The sequence below is a fragment of the Zingiber officinale genome, chromosome 5B (genome assembly GCF_018446385.1).
Source record: "Zingiber officinale cultivar Zhangliang chromosome 5B, Zo_v1.1, whole genome shotgun sequence".
NCBI lineage: Eukaryota > Viridiplantae > Streptophyta > Magnoliopsida > Zingiberales > Zingiberaceae > Zingiber > Zingiber officinale.
The window spans coordinates 37,085,983-37,112,493 of record NC_055995.1 but is presented as its reverse complement, the minus strand read 5'-3'; the positions used below and the strand labels follow the sequence as shown (position 1 = coordinate 37,112,493).

Sequence of the window (26,511 nt, the reverse complement as noted above, 5' to 3'; positions counted from 1 at the left end):
TATCTTACCAAGTGACCCTTTTCCTTGAGGCCCAACAACTTTTAAGCACACCTTAATAATTAGCCCCCAAAAAGACTCCTTATAAACTACCCCATTATGAAAGCATCCAACACGACTTGACTCATGTAATTGCTATAATTTTTGCCCAGTGAAACTTTAATTATACTTCCTAAAGAGTACCTGAAAATCCTTTCTGTACTTGAGCTTTCAAAGGAGCCACCTGACAGATAACCACACTTGAGTAACAATTCTCATGAACTAATGTTATAATTATTGTGTTATCTTAAGGATTTTAAAGAACCTACTAAATTCAAAGGGCAATGGAATAAGTAAATTGATAAAATTACTTATAATAGTTCTAATAAGACATGTGCAGGGATCTATCCATTTATAGTAATTTCTAAGTTCAAATATTTTCAGTACATTGATTTAATTCATTTGCCTACATGTAACAAAATTAAAATTCTAATGTGCATGAGAGATACGTATTGATAGTAGGGGAATGATTAACCTAATTAGTGATCATTATTAAAATAACCATTGTAAAGAATATATTAATGCACCTTGTAAACTCAAGGATAACAATATACTGTATACTTATTCATTCATTAGACTCACATATCTCATGACTCATTCACATCAATTCCAATATTTATTTGTCTAACTTACCAACTAATTTAAATATCAGTTAAAATTTTAAAATTATAGGGCATGCAAATTGTTTAGGAGATAATTGTTTTGTCCTTACATGATCACTTTTTCATAGGAGACCTACAAAGAGCATTTTTCACATCTAATCACTCGCACGTTTTCTTACAATGACCAAAACTAAAGAAAATAGCCTCAAGGCCTAATTCCTTGAGAAAATACATCAAAATAGAAATCACAATTAGCTATCACTAACACAATTTTAATCACACATATAACAATGAAAAATTGTCATGTCACATTTAGAGCAATTAAAAATATCATTAATAGTTTTAATCATTCAACTTAGGCCAACAGAATATGGTGATGAAAAATTAACATAAATGTCGCATTTAGAACAATTAAAAGTATCATTAATAGTTTAATTTATGGAAATTGGCCAGCTATATATAGTGATAAATTGTTATCACTAAAACATTCAGCAATAAATTAGTAAATTATTGGGAGAAAATTTATTGCCATTAAAATATTTTTTGTTGTAGTGATCATGGTTTTAAATCTCGTACCATGCCGTGCAATAAATCATCGAAACTCGATACCACTCGATACCAAGGTTCAAAATTTTGAGTTGTGTTGTAGTTTTGGTCTTTGATTGGTATCATGTCGGTGACGGATTGGAATTTAAAGGAGGATAGAGATGAAGCAAAGGAAGGAGACATTGTCTATGCTGAGTGATATTGAGTTTTAGTAATTTACTAGGAATATGTTTCAACCGTTTTGGCCGATACGATACAAGATTCAAAACTATGCTCGGCATAGACAATGTCTCCTTCTTGTGCTTCATCTACTTCCAGTTAAAGACCAAAACTTTGGCACGACTTGAAATTTTGAACCTTGGTAGTGATGATGGTGTTCCTAAAGGCTAGGGGGCAACAATAGTTCAGGAAGAAGGGAATTTAGCTCTCTGATCTAAAGTTAAATCAGAGGAAATAATGACAACAACATTATTCAATAAGATGTTTTTGGTGCATGCACCTTATATACTATAGCAATCCATGAAAAGTATATTAAAAAAGTAGCTTATGTGACTGTTGTTGTCTTTATAATTCTGGCAAACTTGAACACAGAACAGGTGGAAAGAATATAATGGCTTAGCTTATGTTCTGCATAACTTCATTGAGTGTAAAAAAACCTATAATCACAGGATGCCATGGTATATTTGAGAAAGAGAAACAGTACTCACAATAAGAATACCTAGCAAATTAGAGAGCACTGTCATTGCAAGAGCCAAAGCAGTATTTCCACCAACAAGCTGCATAAGATACCAGATTATTAGCATATGGTTAAATACTTCAAATGACATCAGAAGATTAATAAAGGAGTTTAGTAGGAAGACTAACCTGTGTCAAAGCAACTCCACTTGATAAGGTAGTCGGCATGCAACAAAAGGCAGCCAATCCTATAAAAGAATATATTAACCAAGTAATTGCGTAAATGAAGTAAACTAGGACAACCACCTGGCAACCAGAATAAATTTAACAAAATCTACATGAGCAAATGTAATCACCAGTGATCAATTCATAAGGCGCCAGCTGAATTTGTAGAACAAGCCTTGAGAAAAATGGAGTTAGCAACAAAATTGAGCCCTAGAAAGACATACAAACAAAACAAATGGTAATTAATGATGCTGAATAAAGTAATGGAGATAGTGAATATGACGATTAGGAGAACAATTAATATTTTATATTTACAAGAGATAAAATGAATAGGAGAGAAGGCAAAGATGATAGATGATACGGCAGATAACTATCAATTCCGTTGATTCACGCATGAATATCAGAAGCGATCTTCTAAACCCTGTTGATTCCACATAATGGCAAAGAGATAGACAATCAAACTCGACATTTGGGAAGAAATAGTGCAGCCGCAAATTCTTATTAATCAAAACCTTCTTTTATATCAACCCAAACAATTGTTATATAGACTCCACAACCTACACAAACAACGGAAAAAAATTCTAACATGTAAACCCTAATTCCTAACTTGGAAAGAAAGGAAAAATACTCGTAATCCTAAAATCACTAAACGGACTCTCAATCTAAAAATACAAAAGACGAAAATTATCAAAAATACCTTAAATATCAAAAAACTCAAAAATTATTACAAATAGTATGAAAGATATTCGGATCCTCCTACATCATTCTTCCCATGGTGGAGAAAATTACCCTTGAATTGCTAGTCATATCATCAGAAGAAGCTTTAGCAACGTATTACGGTTTCTTGGTGAGATACAGCAGAAAGCTATTGAATTTGTTGATTCGCGTATGAATAACAGAAGCAATCTTCTAAATTATGTGATTCATGCACAAAAACCAAGAAATAGAACAGCAAAACTTATCATTCTTGAAGGAGACGATGATCGACTCCATAAGATCAACCTCGCTATGATGATGCAACAAAAAGTTATTGAATCCGTTGATTTGCACACAAATACCAGAAGCAATCTTTTAAACTCTATTGATTCGTGCACGAATACCAGGAAATAAAAAGGTAAAACTCGTCATTCCTGAAGGAGACGGCGACTGACTCCACAAGATCAACCTCACTCTAATACCAACTGACGCAACGAATAGCTATCGGTTCTGTTGATTCGCGCACGAATATGGGAAGTGAGCTTCTAAACCCTGTTGACCGTAGAATGCTAGGAGATAGGCAACCAAACTCGATGTTTGGGAAGAAATAACGCGGTCGCAAATTCTTATTAATCAAAAACTCCCTTATATAGACCCAAAATCCTAATTTGTAAAAAATAGAAATTACCAAAAATACTCTAAATACCAAAAATCCAAAAATTACCAAAAATGAAAAATATCCGAAATAGTAATAAAATTTTTCCGTTCCCACGTTATTCATTCCAAGGTAGAGAAAATTCATCCTCGAATTTAGAATAGTATTAACTGGTAGCCCAGGAGGAAGTTCATCTGCACCAAATATACAAAATCTACTAGCTATTAGACTTTCGGAATCCTCGTTGATCTGCTAATGAGCACGACATCGTGGACACTGTTCTTATCCATCTTCATGTCCCTCAAATACTTCTTACTCGACTTGACTAAAGTAGTCAAACCAATTGGACCAAATGTAACAACTATGATAGGCTTGAGGGTACTCGTCTTAACTCGTCCAACTAGAACAGTACCAATACCGCCAATTTTATACACATCCTGAAGAGGGAACTGAAGGGCTTATTTGTGGACCTCTTTAGTTCATTGATCATGTCGAGAGCTGAGGGTGGGGCCTTATACCAATCCAAGTTGGTAGACCTCTCAATCATGTTGTCACCCTTAAATCCAGAGATGGTGTCCAAAAGCGGATAGGTGTTATAGGGACTAAGGAGCATGGTGCAAGGTAAGGTGCACATCTTACCGAAGTAAGGCAGTGTATAAATTTTTACAATTCAAACATATATAAAAAAAATTTGCCAAAAATATTTCACTAACAAAATTATAGTCCATAAAATATTAAAATAATAATATAAATATAAAATTCACTAACAAATAAATATGTTATATGCATAAATGCATAATTCAAATTAAAGAAAAAAACTTTAAATATCTAAATAATCAAAATCTTCATCATCTTCCTCAATCTTATCATTATCATCATCACCGCCAATGTTTCAGATTTGTATAGTTGAATCTTCATCAGTTTCTTCAAGACCACTTTATTCCTCTTCATCAATAAGTTGACTCGTAAAAAATCTTCTATTAGTTCCTTTTGATGTAGTTGCCCTAACTTCTTTTAAAAAAGATGAAACTCGAGATCTAAAACTGTAAGCATCTTCACCTCATGCAACTTCACTCTAAGTCAAATTTTCATCATCAAATACTAAATCATTTTCTACATTAGTGTTATCATTCAATCCCCCATCAACCATTCATTGATATAATCTATTTCATTCACAGAAATAGAATCTAAAATGCATATCATATCGATGCTTCAAAGTTCTATTATACTTATAAAATAAAGGGCAATTTGATGTACGAAGTTCCTGCCAATGCAGAATCCTGAGGAAGGGTTTATTGTGCACAGTCTTATCCTACTTTACAAAAGGCTATTTCCGAAACTCGAACCCCCTCCGGGTCACACGGGCAACTTTAGCGTTGTGCCAAGGCTCCTCTTCAAAATCTTATTATACTTAATAGAAATTAAAGCATTTAGTCTTTTTTGCTTCAACCTATTTCATCTTTTGGAATGAAGCTTCACACAAAACAAAAAATTATTTTAATTTATTTTTTATAATAAATTTATTTAATATTTCCTTAAATATTTATACTTACGTGTTCAAAATCACTTTAGTTTCATTCACAAGCAAAGAAATAAGTGTTGCATGCATGCTACGTAATTAATTAAAAGGGTAATTAAAAATATGGATGAGCTTTAAAAAGTATTTTTAGGCCTGATTTGTATATGTACGTCTCCCTTCAATGAGGAGAGAAAAATCGTGCCGCAAGTGTGGTTATCACCTCTAACAAGTTGTGCACCTAAGGTGACCAGGCGCAAGAGGCTCGCTTGTGAGCTCCTTTAATAACTATGGTGAAGACCTAAATAAGGTAGTACAAAAAAATTTCATCAATGAGATTGATCCTATCTGAAATCTGCAAGGTGGTGCGCTGGCTCCGGCGAATGGCAGTTTTTTATGAAGACGAACTCTTGAAGATCTGGAAGAGCTCCTCAATGATCCTATGCACAATGAGATGAGCCAACAAAGCATTAGTGACCTAAGACCGAGTGGGGATCCCTGGCTAGGCCCTCCGATGCTCAAGTCAATCTCTCTCTCAAAGGTGGAAGAAGAAGAAGTAGAAGAAGTACAGTAACTGAAGTACTTAGAAACAGAGTTTGGATGTTAGAACTTGCTTACCTTGCCAACGGAGAGGATTCCCTTTTTTATAATACCTCATGTAACCTCCGTAGTCATGAAATAGTCCCCGGTTTGTTAAAGTTACCTTCTAAGCTTCGTGCAATAATCCTTTAAGGAATCTTTTTTTACCCCATATGTACCTCTTTTGTCGTTTGTGACTCATATTTATGATGAGATATGCATAGGAACACGTTACTCTAACTGAAGAAGCTTCTAGAAGATACTTCCCGCTAAATTTATCAAGCTATCATACTTATATACTTATGTTAAGCATGTCTCGACCGATCATTCAAGTCAGTCATGTATATATTGAAAATACCTTGAGAATACCTTCTATTAAGCATGTTTCGACCAAGAATGTCTATGAGCTTTATAAGGCTAAGCGCCCTTAAGCTCGGTCAGGTTTTGCCTGGCCGAGCGCCTATACACACACTGTGCTCCTCGGCCTTCATTCGACCGATAATATACTAAAAGTTATATATAAGGTTAAATACCTTTATGCTCGGTTAGGCTTTGCCTGACCGAGCGCCTGTAAGCACATTGATGCTCGCTCGACCTTCACTCGATCGGTAATATACTAAAAGCTTTACAAGGTTAAATACCTCTACGCTCGGTCTGTCTTTGCCTGACCGAGCGCCTATAAGCACATTGATACTCGCTCGGCCTTCGCTCGGCCGGTAATATACTAAAAGTTTTACAAGGTCAAATACCTTTACGCTCGGTCGGGCTTTGCCTGACCGAGCACCTGTAAGCATATTAGTGCTCGCTCGGCCTTCATTCGACCGATAATATACTAAAAGTTATATATAAGGTTAAATACCTTTACGTCCGATCGAGCTTTGCCTGACCGAGCGCCTGTAAGCACATTGATGCTCGCTCGGCCGGTAATATACTAAAAGCTTTACAAAATACCCATATGCTCAGTCGGGCTTTGCCTGACTGAGCGTCTGTAAGCATATTAGTGCTCACTCGACCTTCATTCGACCGATAATATACTAAAAGTTATATATAAGGTTAAATACCTTTACGCCCGGTCAGGCGAAGCCTGACTAAGCGCCTATAAACACATTGAATGCTCGCTCGGCCTTCACTCGGCCAATAATATACTAAAAGCTTTACAAGGTCAAATACCTTTACGCTCGGTCGGGTTTTACCTGACCGAGTGCCTGTAAGCATATTAATGCTCGCTCGGTCTTCATTCGACCGATAATATACTAAAAGTTTTATAAGGTCAAATACCTTTACGCTCGGTCGGGTTTTGCCTAACCGAGCGCCTGTAAGCATATTAGTACTCACTCAGCCTTCATTCGACCGATAATATACTAAAAGTTATATATAAGGCTAAATACCTTTATGCCCGGTTAGGCTTTTGCCTGACCGAGCGCCTGTAAGCATATTACTGCTCGCTCGGCCTTCATTCCACCGATAATATACTAAAAGTTATATATAAGGTTAAATACCTTTACGTTGGTCAGGCTTTGCCTGACCGAGCCCGTGCAAAAAGGCTTTTATTTGGTCGTTCCTCATCCTATTACTCATACATTCACCAAGCTATATACCCCTCCTATCTTTCTCGACCATGACCCTTGCTTCATTTGCCAGGCCGCTCCATTACCCATATCAGAAGGAAGAAATCTATATGAGCATGTAGAGTAAGAAATAAAAAATATAATAAGGTGCATATAGATTATGATTTTGGAACAAGAAATGAAGGAAAAATATATTGAATTTTGCAATAACATGTGAACTTATAATACCTACTATGTTTTTCAAGAAAAAAAACACTTGGTTATGTTTTAAAAAAGAATAATAAGTCACAAATTGACTTTTTTTTATGATTAAGAAGAATGATAGAAAGATTTATAAAAATTGAAAATCATCTCTAAAAAAAACTTAACTACCAATATAAGTTAGTAGTGTTAGATATACGCCTCAAACAAAGTATCAATAGAAGAAAAACATTTCATTTTTGACCAATTGTTACCCCCTACAAGTGAACACAGTTTGTAACTACAAGCGTGGTTGCTCCAATAGGTCTTGCGGTCAATTCCCCTTCAGGTGTCTGACCTCCCCAATGCAAAGGGTCGCTATGCTAGGGCAAAATGCCCCCCGTGATTTACCTGCCTATATCTAGCTGAGGGCCAGCAATACTAGGCACCTGGGGTGAGCGTTATCACCTTTTGCTCCAATAGAAGAAAAACGTGCACGGCTTCTATCTATTATCAAGTGGTGAAAGTTCAAAGACGGGAAGTAGCATGCGTTTAAGGAAAGGGTAGGAGTCAAGTAACACATGGCGACTCGATACAACAAAGGAAAGATAATATTAAATTTGAAAATAATGGTCAAGAACATACTAGGTGAGTCAAAAAAAAAACGTGCACCGCCAAGTAAAAAATCTTCGTGATGGAACGAGAAAGTATAGGAAAAAATGACGGAAAAATGACTTGCCTATAAGTTATTGTACACTTGTAACAATGAAGAAACTTTAAAAAGTATGGAATAGCTAAGAAAGAGGCAAAGAAAGCAGTGAGTGAAGTCAAGAATAAAATTTTTAAATGTTTATACCTACTGTTAAATACAAAAGAAGGGGAAGGGATACTTTAGTATAGCTAAAGTGAGAGAGGAAAATAAGAGATCTAACCCCCAATAAGATTAATAAAGATAATTGCAATAAGGTACTTGCAAATGATAAGAAAATAAAAGACCAATGGAAAAAGTATTTTCCTTAATTTTTTAATAAAGATTTACGTGACTAACTTAACTTAGGTAATTTAAGTAAGTCAAAAGAATATAGAAATTTAAGTTTTTATCAAAAAATTTAAAATTTAAAAGTATAGAAGACTTTAACTGGATGTAAAATGAAAAAAAAAATGGTAGGGCCATATGATATTATGATAAAGGTATGAAAGTGCTTAGGAAATCAGGATATTGAATTGCTTATTAAGTTATCCAACTTGATATTAAAAATGAAAAAAATATCTCATCAATGGAGAGTTAGTAGTCTAGTCCCCTTTATAATAAAAAAAAAAAAAAACATACAAAATTGTGCGAATTATTAGAGTATTAAACTAATGAGTCATAACATAAAATATTAGGACAAGTAATAAAAAATTAAGGAGACGACGGTAACAAGAAATCTATTTGGATTCAAGCTAGAAGGTCGATAATAGAAATTATATATCTCCTCAAACAATCAGGAAAAGAAGCAAGACTTACACATGTTATTTGTCGACTTAGAAAAAAATTATGATGAAGTTCCAAGAAAAAATATATAGAGAATTCTAAAAAAGAAAGGTACTAGTGTAGAGTATATTGAAATAATTAAGAATAAGTATGAGGATGTAAAGACAAGAGTAAAAACTTCAGACGAATTAACCAAAGCATTCTCTAAAAAGATGGAATTACGTCGAAGATTAGCTCAAGTGCTTTTTTTTTTTACACTAGTCATGAGATATGTTACTATAGTACATCTTTCTAAACAATGTTATTTTTGTAGATAAGACACGTGAAGGAGTAAATGCTACACTCTGATATTATCATAAAACAATATAAATGAAAAGATTTAGGCTTAGTAGAATAAAAATAGAATATATGGAATTTGAGTTTAGTAATATTAGGCGTAGTATGATAATTGTTAAGAAAAGATGAGAAACTAAGAGAGCTTTAAGTATTTAGGAATGTTTTTACAAAAGGACGAAGGAGTTGAGAAAAATATCTTGCACAGAATACAAATTGAATGGTTGAAATAGAAGAGATGGTGTTTTTTGTTAATTGCAAAGTACTAATAAAACTCAAGGGAAATTTTACAAAACGGCAATTAAACTATGTTATAGGAGATGAAGGTTGGGCTCATGATTTAAAATTTTCAGTCGTATCAGAGTTTCAGTTTATGATCGGGCAATATGGTTTCGATACCGTATCGTGTCGTGCCGATATAGTTTTGATATAATTTTAAATATAAAATATATTAACTAAAAATATAAAAAAATCATAAACATTTTTAAATAAGAAAATAATAAATAATAAATTAATGAAATAATGAGATAATTTTATTAGCGTTTAATTAATCCTATTTAGATTATCTCTGGTATAGTTAAGAGTTGATTGAAATTATTAATATAAGAAATTAAAATTTCTCTCGTGCGAAAAAAAACCTCCTGTCAGCCTTGACACCTCCGCGACGACCTTAAGGCTCGTGTAACGCCTGCGATGATCGCCTCTACGACGATCGCAGGGCTCGTGTAATGCCTTAGCGGAGGTCGCGGGGCTCGCACGACACCTCCACCAAGGCCTGAGGCTCGCGCAACTCCTCCGTGCCTGTCGCAGGGCCTCGTGTTAGTGTCAGTCAGTGGGAGGAACAAAATGTTTCGTCTGATTGCATGGTATGGCACGAGATTTTAATCTATAGTTGAGCTATAACTCAAGCACATAAGTAGAAGGTGAGAGACATCAAGATGATAATGTTAAGGTGGATGTGAGGACATATAAAGATTAATAGAATAATAAATAAGAATATTAGAGAGAAAGTCGATGTTACGCCAATTGAAGGAAATTTCGAGAGACGCATAGATGGTATAGATATCTAATTAGACAACTAATAAATACACCAATTAGGTGATCTAAAACTATGTCAAATGTGCACATTAAACGAGAAAAAAAAAGACTTGATTAACAATAATAAAATAGGATAAAATTTATTTAAATATATATGATGATATGGTAGAGGATAGATTCTAATGGTGTTGGAGAATCCATATAGTCGACCTCACTAAGTAAGAGAAGATTTGGTAGTGATTTTTGTTGTTGTTGTTGGATCACGAAAACTATAAGATTATCTCAGTAGGATACCACACAACCAATACATTCTCATCATATTCATGACACTCATTTTGCTATTACGACAGTATAATTATAAGTTGAGAAGTTTGTTATTATGTTGTAATTTGTTGCTCTAAAATTTTAATTCAATGGACTTTTTAATTGTTATAGGCTTACGTTTCGAGGTAAGTATGCAGAGTCCTATAGATCAAAACTCATTTAAGTTAGATCTTAGAATGATTTAAAGTGATGCTAGTGATCAAAACTTCGCCATGGTCACATAAAATAATATTTTGAGCCTTCAACAAATAAATGAAAGACATGATAAACTTGTCTAAGATGAAAGTACAAATTATATTTAGTACTAACCCATTTCACAAGCGCATAACTATCTAATGAGAGGATGATAACAAAAGGTTGTTTCTATTAGCTTCTTATAAATTAATACATAATATTCTGATAAAATCAAGCAAGAACCTTATGTATAATACAATGAAGCAAAATGAGATCATACTAGACCAAAAAGCCCTACAGGCCAAGCTTCTACAGCTGCACCAAGCTCTCTACTGCGCAACATAATCCCTGCATTACAAAGAAGGTTTTCAAGAAGCACACTCTCTAACTAGCTTAGTAGAAATAAGGACAATCTCCATTATTTGCAGCTCACCCGAAAGAAAAAATATACCAAAAGTACTAAATTTGGACAACGAGAACTTGTGTGCAACACAGCCAAGAGTTGGATTTGCAAGTCCAAGAGCTATCCCACTTAGAAGAGCTGTAGAAAGAAGAAAGGAGAAAGAATTAGAGTGACTGTTTTTTATAGATGTAATTCAAAATGGAATGTTGTATTACCAAATTAAAAGAGAAATTAATGCATGGGCATGTAGGAAGTGATACAGCAACAAAAAGACAAGATTCAACCATATGCATCCAATAACTGAAGGAGATTACAGCAAAACCAGAAAACACTCAATAAGTTAAAACAGAACTATAGATCATCTAAAATGCTATCTATATGTAGGAGGAACCAAAATGTCTTAGAAGTATTAATAACATCTGGTTAAGAACCAAAATATCGGAGAATTAGTACTGATATATGGTTATGAGCATGCAAAAAAAGGACTAATTTCATCATGAATTAAGTTGCATTTTTTGATGTTTGTATCATTCAACAAAATGGATTTCTAGAACAGCTCATAAACTAGTTTGGTGAAGGATAACGAGACCATCATCAAACCATGTTTGTCCCCACTATTTCGGGTGAAACTATATCTCTAATAATATTCAAATTAATAAATCTATTTTTTATTACATTAAAGAGGAATAACATAAGCTTGGTCAAGGTTAACAGTATCATTCAGGCACATACGTTCATGTTCAACTTGATGATACGATTTTGGTACTTTTGCCAAAGCAAGCCAAGATGATTTTGAACTAGCTCTACTTAAATCCTCTTCCAGTCAATAATATGAATACAATTACTTAGTGGTTAACTTTTAAAAGATGTGGTAATTAAATATAACTAATTTGATGGTTAAATTTGTCTATAATATATATAATTGATTTAACTATTCAAGCATACAACAATAACTATCAAGCTTTATCCAAGTAGGTGGAGTCGGCTATTTAACTATTCAAGTATAAATTACAAAAAAAATTATTATTATTTACTTCAAGTTAATCAATACATACTTAGATTTATTTAATAATTTATTGACTACATGTTGATTTACTATAAGCTATATAATATTATTACTTAACTAATATTATTAATTAAAGAATATTAACACACAATATAGTGTCCAAAACTACTTATTTAATTAAGAGGATCTATTCGATTAAATTATAATTTAATTAGAATTCAAATTTATTTAATTAAGGATATTTATTGAATTAATTGCAATTTAATTAGAATTTGGATCTATTTAATTAAGTAGATTTATTAGATTAATTGTAATTTAATTAGAATTCAGAATATATTTAATTAAGAGAATTTATTTGATTATTTCATATTTAATTAAGAATTTATTTAATTTAAATAGATGTAGTTAGTTAAATTTAATTAATTAAGTTAGTTTATATTTATGGAATTTGAATATAAATATATAAAATAATTAAAAAACAAATGTGTATATAAAAATTTATATAATCCATGTATATAAATTTTTATATAAATTTATATGATTTAGTAAATATATAAAAATTTATATAACCTAATTCATAATAAATTTTTATTATGAATAAAAATTATAAAGACTTTGTGTGTAAATAAAAATTTATAAAACATGGGGATATAAATTTTTATATATATAATAAAAATAAATTATACAAGACTTAGCATTATAAAAGTTATAAGACTTGATAGGTAGATAAAAATTTATATAACATATGAATATAAATTTTTATGACTAAGTATAATAAAATTTATATGACTTAATGGATAAAATTTAGACAAAGTCCTAAGCTCCATCTCTTTAAAACTCAATTGCTCAATTAAGAATAATTTAGATTTAATTACAAATTTATTAATCAATTATATTAAAAAAAAATAGTAGGATATAAATATGTATAAAACTATTAGACTTATAAAATTTTATATCTAATCAATATAGAAGTCAAGTATTAAATTTATATTGTGTACATAAAATTAAATAAAGGATGAATATAGATATATACATAACATGTATAACATGTAAAAAAAATATATAAGACTTAGCATTTATAAAATCTATCTAGTATGAAAACTTACATGATTTATTGGATAAGATTTAGAACAAGTCGTAATACTCCCACCTTATATAAAACACTCATATAAAACTCCACCTTATCTTTTTGATTTCCGCTGGCCCCAAGCCCCTCACCCTCACCAAGTTCCACTGGTTCCATAGCTCCAAAGGAAGACAAGAAGTGGGGGTAATAGCTAAAGATTCAAAGGCATGCTCCCTACTTACATTATGTTGTAGTTAGTTGCAATAATTAGTGCACTTCGGGTTTATAGATTGATTTTTATGGCTGTTTATTTTAAGAATGATTCCCTAGTTTATGTTCCTTTCCTAAGCTTCGAATGGTTTGCATGAATAGAGGATTTCGGATTTCTTGAAGGGATAGTTTTCTCACTAAATTTTAAAGCTATGGTTGTCCATCATGCTTCTACTTTACAAGTTTATGCATGTTCTTGGTCTTCTAGGTGCTTAAAATCTTTCTTATAATATGTAAAATTAAGGGACATGTATAGAGAATGTTTTGGTGAATTAATATGAATTTAACACCATTTAACTACTAGTGAAAACATTAGGATACATCATACCTCATGCAATCAAACCATTGTTTGTAGTTTTAACATTTCATGTAGTTTCTTCATTCTTTTGATTCATACAACGACCCCTAAAATTAGAGAACTCATGGTTACTGTATAGAGAACATTTAGGTGAATTAAATCTAAATTTAATGTCATTTTATTGCTGGTGAAAATGTTAGGTTCATTCATACTTCATGAAATCAGAATATTGTTTGTTGTTTTAACATTTCATGTAGTTTCTTCATTCTTTTGATGCATATAATGACTCTAAAAATTAGAGAACTCATGGTTACTTTATGAAGAACATTTAGGTGAATTAAATCTGAATTTAATGTCATTTAATTGCTGGTGAAAATGTTAGGTTCCTTCATACTTCATGAAATCAGAACATTGTTTGTTATTTTAACATTTCATATAGTTTCTTCATTCTATTGACGCATATAATGACCCTTAAATTAGAGAATTCATGGTTACTATATGGAGAACATTTAGGCAATTAAATCTGAATTTAATGTCATTTAATCACCGGTGAAAACGTTAGGATTCTTCCTTCTTCATTAAATCAGATCCTTGTTTGTAGTTTTAACATTTTATGTAGTTTCTTCATTTTATTGACGCATACAATGACGCTTAAAATTATGGAACTCATGATTATTGTATAGAGAATATTTTAGGATGTTTCATCAAAATTTATGGTTACTTAAATACTGTAAAAATATGTGGGGATCTTCATATTTCATGTTAGTAAGGCCATTGAATGATGTCGTTGACATGCTAGTTGTTTAATATCACATGTTATAGCTTAAATTTCGGTTTGCATCATGAAAAATGTTAGGAAATCAATAACCTTATTAACTCATTAACGGGACGCAAGTTTAGGATCCTTGGGGTTCAACAAGTTAAGCAATAAATCATGTCTTTTCCTTACAATCATGTTTAGATCCTTATACTGGCTTTCTGTCCTTGATGCTCTAGAGATATTGTATAATTTGTAGGTTTTAGATTTAATAGCTCCTTATGCTCTTTTATGTTTAAGAAGGTGATACCATGTTAGCTCCTATAAATTTATAAGTTTTGGAATTTGCTTAGTGTGCTTGTGCTTACTCTTGCTTCACATCATGATAGTTTAGTAGGCCATAGGTATTATATGAATTTGCATGCTTACGTTTAGGTTTATGATTATGCCATGTTTAAGTTGCTATGCATACTCATGCTATGTTGATGCACAAGTCTATGCTTAATCTTATGATATGAATTTGCATGCTTACATTTAGGTTTATGATTATACCATGTCTAAGTTGCTATGCATGCTCATGCTATGTTGATGCACAAGTCTATACTTAAGCTTATGATATGAATTTGCATGCTTACATTTAGGTTTATGATTATGTCATGTCTGAGTTGCGCTATGCATGCTCATGCTATGTCGATGCACACGTCTATGCTTAAGCTTGTGTTATGAATTTGCACTCTTGTGCTTAAGTTTATATTCATGTTCTACTTATGCTGATTATGATACCTTAATGTGTTAGAGGTAAATTATGGAATTCTAAGTTTAGGTAGTATATGTTTATGTTTCTTCCTACATCTTATCATGATAACATTTATAGGTTACATGTTAAGTTTGCGAATCATTAGGATTAAACATGCTATGAAGATAATTATGGTAATGATAAAGATTTAATGTGGATACCGTGAGGGAAAAGACTTCAGAGGAAGCTCGTTTACGGGAAAAGGCCCCAGAGGAGCCCAATATTGGGTAAATTGATTGTAACAAAGTGATAATGATAATGAAGAAGATTTAATGAGGATACCATGAGGGAAAAAGTCCCAGAGGGAGCTCGTTTATGGGAAAAGGCATCAGAAGGAGTCCAATATCGAGTAAGTTGACTTGACAAAATGATAATGATTTTGATAGAAATACTGTAAGGAAAAAGGGCCCAAAGGAACACCCATTTACGGGCCAGCCCAACACCAGATTTCCACCACGGCCCAGTAATAAAAGGGTTGCTGGAGACCCTGCCAACTATAGACTAAGGCAAAGTAATTGAAAAGTGGTTGTTGATGTCTCGCCGCCTGGTACCATGGTTTTATAGCTAAGATTGATCAATCGACCATATGATGATAGCTACTTACCGTCAACGATCCAACCTTGCCTTAAAAAGATTTTACAATTTATGATTCTTTTTAGAAACATGATGGTGATAACCATATAATTACGTAACTTGGTATTCATGAATGGGACGGGGGTTATGGCCAGTGTCCTTAGCCCGGGAGCTCACTAACCCTATGTAGTTATGTTCATTTTCATGTTTAGCTTATTTACACATTGATGTTCATGATTAAGTCTATTCTTGCTTACGTTTATGTTTATGTAGATGCTCATTAAGTCTATTCTTATGTGTGTTGATGCCTTGTAAGTATGCTTATGTCGATGCATATGAAAAGGTTCTAAAATTCGCTAGGCGCTGGTGCCTAGGCGGGGACTAGGCGCCGCTAAGCAGATTCTTCGGTATCCCTTGTTTTATGTGGACTGTGGAGAATGTCATATGCAAATCTAAATGTTGTCTTAAATAGTTTCATAGCATGGAGATCTAAAAATGTGTGCTGAAATAAATGCATAATTTCCAATACCAAAAAATGAAAAACTAGAAAAGAAAATTAACAGTTTTGTGCAAAGGAAATATAATAGACTCAGTAATTACGAGCAAAAAAAATAGTTGAACAGTAGAACATACGATAAGTTATCATAATCATGTAATAAACAGTAGAACATATATCCAACTCGAATTTTAAAACTTTGTTATAAGTTAAAACAACTTTAGTGGTGGAAAACATTAGGAAATAGTAGCAAGAGTTCAATTCAAGATTACATCATTGTGAACCACTAAGCAAAATAATGAAATATAATTGTTGAATAACATAAGTCACGCCTTAATAAAATGAGTTCAAAATTACACAACTAATAACATCTTATAGACTCATATTTATTCTACTTCTTCTCCATAATTTTCAATAACTTGTTCTTCATCGGACACAAACTCAATATCATTATTGAGATCCTCCTCTTCTTCTTCAGATGCAAAATCATCTTCATGAAATTCTCTCACTCTAGAGCTTCTTCGGGGTTGCAGATTTTCATCTGCTCCACTTGCTTCATCAACCATTTGCCAAGTGAGCCCGGAACCTAGTTCAATTTTATTATCTTTACCACCATCCACAATCCAATCTTGTGCATTTGAAGCATCTTTTGCAAGAAGGGCATCGACATTCCTTTCTTTTTCTCTTTTTTGTTTGTTCAACAATCTAGCATTAAATTGGATAAATACTAGATTGTTCAACCTGTTGGCATCCAACCTATTTCTTTTCTTTGTATAAATTTAGAAAAAGAGAGAAAGTAAATATTATAGTTAGTACATGAATATAAACGTTAACAATTATAGCTACTTTAATTAAAGACTGAAAGTTTAAACTTACCCCTTCAAATGTACTCCAATTTCTTTCACACCCAGATGAACTTGTAGTTAATGAAAGTATCCTCAATGCCCCCCTTAGTAAGTTGGGTGTGTGAGCACCGTATGTACTCCACCATGCACATGGACCAAATGTATCATCATTTTTTTCACATATTTTTGTAGCCAATGTTTTTCCAAATAACCCAGTCTTATCTCTGTATTTTGCAAATTCCTTGTTAATAATTGTATCTTGTAGATCTAACTCATTGGCATGCAAAATTTCCATGCATTCAAATATCCCCGTCGCGACCTCCTCATAAAGAGCAATAGAACTATCTTTATAGTAAAAATAGGGATTCAACAAAAAGGCAATGGTATGCAATGGTGTATCAAATGTATCTTTCATTTTTGACTAATAATGACTAAGATAGGCTGATAATTTGATTCCACGTTGTTCAGAGCTACCTTAATATCTTCTTTAGCTTGAAGAAGTTCCCCATATAGAAACTCCATCGATGGTTTTCTATCTCCATCTACCAATCGAAGAACTCTTACCAAAGGAGCAAATATTTTCAAACAAAGTGTCACACCATTCCAAAAACTCATGCTCATTACTATAGAGTAAGTCAATTTTCCTTTGTTTGTTTTTGACCATTTATATTTCTCCCACATATCACTTGTAAACATTGCCCTTAAACTAGCTTTTTTTTTAATCAAACTTTGCAATGTGAGGAAATTTGATGCAAACCTGGTAACTCCTGGTCGAACTATATCTCTCTTCTTCATGAAATTCCTCATCAATGACAAAGTCTTATGGTGAGCATAGATAAAAATAGTAAAAGACTTGGCTTGCTCAATAAAACCTTTTTATATCGTAGAAGTTTACCAATACTTTCAAGCATGAGATTAACCGTGTGAGTTGCACATGAACTCCAAAAAATCCCAAGTCGCTTTTTTCTCATCAATTTAGCTGCAGCCATATTGTTGGTGCCATTGTCTGTTACAATCTAAACAATATTCTGAGCTCCTACTTGTTTAACACAGTTGTCAACATATTCAAAAATAAGTTCAGTTGTATGCGTCTCGTCTGAAGACTCCTTAGACTCTAAAAATGTAGTACCCTTCTTGCAATTAACACACAAATTTAAGATGCTTCTTCTTTTTCTATCACTCCATGCATCTGTCATGATCGATGCATCCATTCTTTGCCCATTCTTCTTCATGTTTCTTCAGTAATTGTTTTGTTCTTTCAACTTCGGCTTTCAACAGTGGCTCCCTAAGCTGATATTGAGTTGGAGGTTTGAATCCTAGTCCAAATTGACCCACAACCTCCATTAGTTACTTGAAGCTATCATTATCAACAACATTGAATAAGATTCCATTTTCATGAACCCATCTCCACCATATTGTTAAACTTGTTAAGTTCTCTCTTTGAAAAGAGCTTCATTTATATTTTTTTGGCGAAGCACTTTACTCCCACTTGAAGTTACATTTTCTGAGCAATTACTGATGCATATCTATCCATGGGGCCAAGTGGAAGAGGTTTTTTAATTCCATCCATCCCTTCAATTTCAAGACTTTCTTCTTCGTCTAAAGAAATAGTCACCTCTACTCTACAACTTTGTTCTTCCATTATTTTGTTCTTCTTTCTGTTTCTCCCTTCTAAAATAGCCTGTTTGCACTTATTTTTGTCTTCTTGAGATACTTTTCAACAACTAGATACATTTCTAGATATATTTCCAATGTGCTCCTTGATCCTATACACTCCTCCCGACATTATTTTTCCACATAACTTGCATTTAATTTTGTCGAGGTTCTTAGGATCAATCAATATCTCAAACTCCCATCCGATGTCATTTGACTTTCTTCTAAGAATCCCGGATTCGGGTTGAGTGACAGACGCTGTCGAAAATGGATTGCTTGCCATTATAATAACAGATAACCTGAAAAAATTATATATAACAACCTAATATGATAATAAAATTAAATTATACCATACGGTCCATATGATACAAAATATAATATTAACAAGTCTGAGAATTTTTTTTATATATCTTAATCTGATTAATAAAATTTATTAGATATTTATTTAAAAATATATATTTTAAATATATTTTTTTATATTTTTAAATCTGTTTTATATAAATTAATAATATTTATTGGAATTTTTTAAATTTGAATTTAATTTTTATATTTTTAAAACTGATTTATGTAAATTAATAATATTTATTAGAGTTTTTTAACTTTTAATATAATTTTAATATTTATAAATCTGATTAATATAAATTAATAATATATTAATATTTATTAGAATTTTTTAAATTTTAATATAATTTTAATTTTTATAAATCTGATTAATATAAATTAATAATATATAAAATTTAAAAATCTGATTTATATACATTAATAATATTAATATATATTAGAATTTTTTTAAATTTTAAATATAATTTTTATATTTTTAAATCTGATAACCGATAATATTTATTAGAAATTTTTAAATTTCAAATATAATTTTTAAATCTGTTATCTAAATTAATAATATTTATTAAAAAATTTAATTTTAAATATATTATTTATATATTTAAAAAATCTGATTTATATAAATTAATAATATTAATATATATTAGAATTTTTTTAAATATATAAAATTTAAAAATCTGATTTATATACATTAATAATATTAATATATATTAGAATTTTTTTAAATTTTAAATATAATTTTTATATTTTTAAATCTGATAACCGGTAATATTTATTAGAAATTTTTAAATTTCAAATATAATTTTTAAATCTGTTATCTAAATTAATAATATTTATTAAAAAATTTAATTTTAAATATATTATTTATATATTTAAAAAATCTGATTTATATAAATTAATAATATTAATATATATTAGAATTTTTTAAAATTTTAAATATAATTTTTATATTTTTAAATCTGATAACCGATAATATTTATTAGAAATTTTTAAATTTTAAATATAATTTTTAAATTTTAAATATAATTTTTAAATCTGTTATCTAAATTAATAATATTTATTAAAAAATTTAATTTTAAATATATTATTTATATATTTAAATCTGATTATATAAATTAATTATGTTTATTAGAATTTTATATATAATTTTTATATATTTAAATTTGTTTTATAAAAATTAATAATATTTATTATAAAAATTAAAAATTTTAAATATATATAATTGGGATAATTTAATTAAGCTTTATGAAATCTATTATTGAAATTATCCCAATTAGGAATTGTTTTATTTTATTAAATCCTAAAAAAACTATGCACAGTAAAAACGAGAAAACTCGCAGCGACGGTGCAGACGCCACCGGACGCCTTGCGGGAGGCATCCAGCGCCGCCGGAAGCGTCTTTGGTGCGTCCAGCGAAGTCCGGCATTGCTTCCAGCGGCGCCGGTAGCGTCGTGGAAAGCTTCCGATGCCGTCGAAAGCATCGCGACGCTACCAGCGCCCTGGAAGCGACACCGGAGTTCGCCGAACAGGCCGGACGCGTCCGACGACGCTTCCAGCGACGCTGAGCACCCCACGGCACGTTTGGCGCCGTCGGAGAGTTGCCGCGATGACGAATCATGAGGAGAAACAAAAAAAAATAACAGAAACAAAACAAATTAAGAGAAACAAAAATACAAACTTATCGAAAGCTACGAAGCCGAAGCCGTGATGAGAGAAGACGAAGAGTCGGCGATGAGAGAAGTCGAAAAGCCTTGTGCAAATTAGGATTTAGTATTAAAAGCCTAAAAATATGCTAAAAATATCGAGGCCCGCCGAGCCCGCCTAAGCCCGCGAGGGTCGCCGAAGCCCAGTGTGGGCCGCCGAGGACCGCCTAGGTCACCCGCCTGGCTGGTTTCCGGCGCGGTTTGCCGTCGCACCTAGGCGGCCGCCTAGGGCGATATTTCGAACGCTGGCTTATGGACATACCCATGATAAGTCTAATATTATGCCTAGTTCATTTACATGCTTATGTTTATGCTCTCATGCTTTTGTTGATGCCTATGCTTAAGTTCATGGTATGTTAGTAGAAAGGTCCCCAGTTACCTAGAATGTGGTTCCCTTTAGTACACTAAATTATAGGCGCTAACTATTGCATAACACCGTTTTAAATATGCTGAGTCTCTCGACTCACATATTTTAACCTTTTTGCAGACAATGGGACGAATGAGACAAGAAGCATTGACCAGTGAGCCAGCTCGGGAAAATGGCAGTATAACCTGAAGACCTTCCAACTTAGTTTCCGCATTATTTGAGTTTTAAGAATCATTTATGTAACTTCGTTGAATTGAGAACCCACTATGGTAGTATGTGTAAGTGGCGTCCACATTTGTATTTATATGAAATGTTATGAAAGAAAATGTAAACAAATAATAATAAGAAAAACTAGGCACGTTAAACACAATAATTATATGCAAGATCAAAATATTAATAATACTAATACATCAATTAAATGACAATACTAACAGATTTATGTTTTACTAATATATACTAAAAGATAGGCATCTTTATACCTTACAGATGTGGCGCATAGTAAATTAGAGGAACAACTAATTCCCACTAGAGATAAATATTTTGAGGTCGACTTCTGAGTGTGCATAAATTGTTCTTCGAATAGTAGTTTATAAAAAAATTATTGTTAAAATTACTTTAAAAATGTTGATATTTTAATAATATTGACATATGAGATTTATATAAAGTTATTATCTTAATTACTACAAATAATTCACATAAGATTCTTAAATAATTAAAATATATAATTCTAAACAAGTACTAATATTGAATTAATATTAAATTAATATTAAAGTTAGTTGTATCTTACAATTCAATTAACACTTATTAATTAATCATAGTTCTAATTTATACCTTAATTATTATTTATTACTTTGTACATGACTTGATAATTCCCAAGTTAAGATGTTAGGATTAGTCAATAAAAAGCTATAAATAATTATATTTATGTTTTATTATTAGTTAGCCAATAATAATTATAGTAAAAGAAGTTATATAAAATACTAACTCTATCCCTCCTTTGCTAATCTTGCAACGACAAAACAAGTTCAAGCAACTTGATGATCTTACTCTACAAGTCTAAAGCCAAAGTAGCGATCCTCTAAACAATAAAAATTCTTAGTTAAAACTTAATCATCATTATCTTCCTCACAATCTCTAGTTTGCACATTTTTTAATTTGCTAGGTAAGAAATTTAGATAGTCGTGGTGAATCTCCTATTTCAACAAGTAATCGTCATTGGATCAACCTCATTAGGGACGAATCCAATATCAAATAGGTCTATATTTTGTTATTCTTTCTCTTTTGTTATAGCTTTTACTTGAGGACGCATATTATAATGAATGTAGACAATCTTCTCCAAGCGACATAAGAAAGACAATTTCACACTTTTGTATGAATGATGGAGAAAGTTGATCAATTTCTTTCAAAGCCACTGAAGGAGTCGTTTACGAGAGAATTTGAATTGCAATATTTTCAAATTTGGGATTGATCCTCCATATTATAATAAATAATAATAATAAAATTAAAATAATCTTCATGTATGTTGACAATGATTAGAGATAAATTATTTTCCACTTACCTACATCCAAACAAAAGCAACTACCAAAAAATTCTATACTCAAAATAAGTATAACCATAACACCATTAGCTTATTGCTAAAGAACAAAACCTGAGGACTCTTTTGTTCTTTCTTCAAAAATATCACTACTGAGTTCTAATAATGCAATCTACCTCTTATATATTTTCCTTTCGAATTCCAATAGTTTTTGCAGTCTTAAAGAAATCAGAAATGTACACACCAGAACTGACAATGATATTATGTAGAATCAAAAAATATATATGGGAAAAACCATCAATAGCAATAGAAGGCAGAAATTAAACAAATGATGAAGGATCTACCAAGAGGAAGGAAGTTGGTTGTGACAAAGTCCAACAACGGCTGGGTCCAGTTAGATGTCTTTTGAAAAGCTGAATCCTGGAAACTATGTTTTCCTCTACCACCAACCTGTAATGTGGTGAATACTTGTATTATTATTCATGAAAAAGAGCCTTTCTGGCAAAGGAAGACTCAAGATTCTTTTTTAATTATTCAAGCTTCTGATCTCTCAATTCTCGAACATGCATAAAAACATTAAGGGAGGCTACAGCTCCAAGCCTAGAGAGCAAAAAATGTTCAGATTTCTAAATTTTATTTGTATCGATAGCCAGAACTTGAAAAGCTTAAAAGATATTTTCCGTATAATGCTATCATTCTGTTGGCTTAGAAATTGCTACTCAATTATCAGATTCCAGAATTGTCATCTTTGAATATTTAAGGAAACTTTTCAAAACGTCCATTGGAACATGAGGCATATACATCAGATTCAGCTCAATATTGGATGAGCAACCTAGTGTTGGATCAACTAGCCAAATAGGAATCTGTTAGACATCCAAACATCCACTCCTCATAGTCTTGAGTGATTAGACTATCAAGAAAGAGAAGGTCCTAAGAATCTAGAAGAAATGAGAGAGAAGCTCTACCTTCTCTCTAGAAAAGGGGCTGCAACCAAGCTTCGGTGGCTGCTGGCCAGCTGCTCGGCCAGCGCAAAAGAGCGAGGAGCTGCATTGATGGAGCAGCTAGGACCTTCACCGTGGTCACACGGCCTTGTGGGTTGCTTCATGGGGTGTAATCCTGGTCGTGATGGAATCACTATGGTCGCCAGGCATAGGAGAACTCCGTCCAAGTTCCATATGCATAAGAGCGGTTGGACAATTTTCCGCTTTGATATAGCGGTGGATCATGACCGTGTGATAGATAAGGGGTCGTACTTCGCGTATGACAGTCCATTATTCTTGAAAATGATGCCGAGCTGTTTCTTATTTGACGACGGACATTTTGTTCCAGTGTGGGTGCAAATACACGGATTACCCACGAACTGTTGTTTCGAGCATGTATTCATACTCAGCCTTGTTGGCTCGAAGATCGAGCAGCCATTGTATATGAATAAGTTGACCCCCACTAGAGAACGAGTTACCTATGCACGGCTATTGATTGAGGTTGATATGGATGGAAAACAGACCGACATAGTACCAATCATGCTTCCAACGAGCGTGCAAGTCAACTTAGAGGTTAAGTTTGAGGCGATGTCAAAATTTTGAGAGAGTTGTCATTGCATTGGGCACTCCAAGGAGAACTATTGGGTTGTTCAAAAAGATCCACCGGAAGTGATAGGACAACCCACATCGGGCAGTCGACGATCAAGATCACATGGACGACGAAGTGTAGCGTTTGTGCGAACAGAGCCAAACACAGCAAAACCCAGTGCCTAGTGCGGAGGGAGGAGTTAGTGGCACACTATCCACACAAACTATCCACACACTATCAATGGCTTATGGACCATGTCTTTAAGCAGAAATCGGGAGGAATATTGAAGTATATGTGGATGACATCCTAATTAAATCAAGACAAGTTGAGACCCTCATCTCGGATATTGAGGAAACTTGTGGCACTCTTAGACAGTATGGTCTCAAATTAAATTCTCACAAGTGTTTGTTCGGGGTCAAAAGCGGAAAAGTCCTTGGATATATTTTCAATGAGCGGGGAATTGAAGTCAACCCAAGAAGGTGCAGGCCCTTCAGAACATGTCGCCGCCTCGAAATCTTAGGGACGCTCAAAGACTGGTGGATCATATCACAGCTTTATCTCAGTTCATCTCCCACTCAGCCGAACAAAGTTTGCCCTTCTTCAAAGCATGCCTCGTACTCAGGGACAAGCACAAAATCAATGGAGCAGGAAATATTATGGACTTAGTTCAACTGCAGAAAGATATAGGGAAGGGAGGATTCAACCTTGGAGAAGGAAGGGAAACAGTATCTGCGAGTGAAAGCAGCAACCTGCTTGTGGAAGAACAGAATACGTGAAATAGACTCGAGAGAAATCAAAGAAGGAAAAGGTCTTGGTGGAAAGAGATAACAGTGGTAAGTTAAATAAGAAAGTGTAATCCCGGTAAAGAAGAGAATTATTAGAATAGGTTTATATTCTCTTCACTATAAAATGGAAACTTTGTACAACAATGAACTAAGCAATAAGACAATTTATTTCCTCCTCCGAGTTATATCTTCTTGCTCTTAACCTACGTCTCTGACTCCTCTATCTCTCGGTGCTGCTTCCAACCTCGTCGCAAACAGATAACACCTCCTCTACTGATAGCGCCAGTTCTATCTCTATGCCAGCATGCGACCACCGCCTTTTTTTTTTCCCTCGCTGTTCCTCAACGCTGCCACAATCATCGCTACCCCCTCAACCGCAACCCCTCTAACACAGGTCTCGTCCACAGCCGAACCCACTTGCATACAGACAGTGCACTGGTCCTAAAGATGGGAACATAATAGGCCCTAAATAGCATACCTGATCGAATTCCCCGGTAGCTCTAGGGAGTCGAAGGGAAGGGGAGCGCTCTAAGTAGAGCGGCGGAGAAGAGACGGGGAATAGTGATTTTGAGAAGAAGCTGGCAGAGCTAGAGGGAAAATTGTAGGTTCGAGAGCGAGATGAGCTACTCGTGGCCACGGGCCGGAGAGGGAAATTCCTAAGGGCGACGGCCACCGCCATTTTTTGGAATTTTGGATAGCTTCGAATCAATTGTGTACAGCACAGGTAGTTCAGCCAACGAGGTTGAATTCCATTTTCCACGGGAGCGGCTTCTGTTTGGACCCGAGGAATTGGTCCGGCCCATTTGTATTGTCCCTCAGCCCTGGACCCTGGTAAAAGGAGAAAGTAAATTGTAAATAATTATTAGCGAGATATATATATATTAAATTTTGATCCCATAATTTAATATAATAACACCTCATATTTTAATTATTGTATTGTTTGAGGGACTCCCTTAGTCCTTAATCATAAGTATGAATTTTATATAAATAAAACATTAAATGAGAATAATAAACTTTTTAATATAATATAAAATTTGAGAGTGGAACCGAAGCGAGTTAAAATACTAAAAAATATTTTAAATTTATCAATATAGATTATTATAAAATTCTTTGCAAATTCATATATTTGAAAATTCAGCAATGACAATTTTATTATTGGAGTGAAAAACATGATACAGATGGTCTAATATTGTCAGCCTTAATTAAATATATATATATATATATGAGAAATTTTTTTCCCAAGTAGGTGTTCCTTCATATGATAGAGACGAGGCATGCAATGAAACAAATGGACTTAAAAGATATATTAGAGTAACCATACCCGTCTAAAATCTTATTATTAAAATGATGTCACTTTAACTTTTCTGGTTTATCCCATTATATTCTTCAAATAAATTTTTTTTTTCAGATAACCAATGCATCTAGGTTGG

General features: G+C 32.9%; 1 protein-coding gene across 4 annotated transcripts in view; it reads right to left on the bottom strand.

Moving 5' to 3' along the window:
* Positions 1-25,824, bottom strand: part of LOC121984357 (probable sodium/metabolite cotransporter BASS4, chloroplastic) — a 63,426-nt gene extending 37,602 nt beyond the window's left edge. For 3 of the 4 annotated variants that reach the window (XR_006112861.1, XR_006112862.1, XR_006112863.1), the window contains exons 1-7: positions 25,560-25,823; positions 23,072-23,177; positions 11,055-11,162; positions 10,902-10,969; positions 2,216-2,294; positions 2,049-2,107; positions 1,892-1,960 (exon numbers count right to left, since the gene is read on the bottom strand). Coding sequence is in view for 1 of the 4 variants with exons in the window: in XM_042537248.1 (XP_042393182.1) it covers positions 1,892-1,960; positions 2,049-2,107; positions 2,216-2,294; positions 10,902-10,969; positions 11,055-11,162; positions 23,072-23,177; positions 25,560-25,760 (690 nt within the window). In the remaining 3 variants the exon portion in view is untranslated. Of the gene's footprint in view, positions 1-1,891; positions 1,961-2,048; positions 2,108-2,215; positions 2,295-10,901; positions 10,970-11,054; positions 11,163-23,071; positions 23,178-25,559 lie in introns of all 4 variants that reach the window. The other variant, XM_042537248.1, reaches the window with a different exon arrangement.
* Between the last annotated feature and the right edge of the window lie 687 nt (positions 25,825-26,511).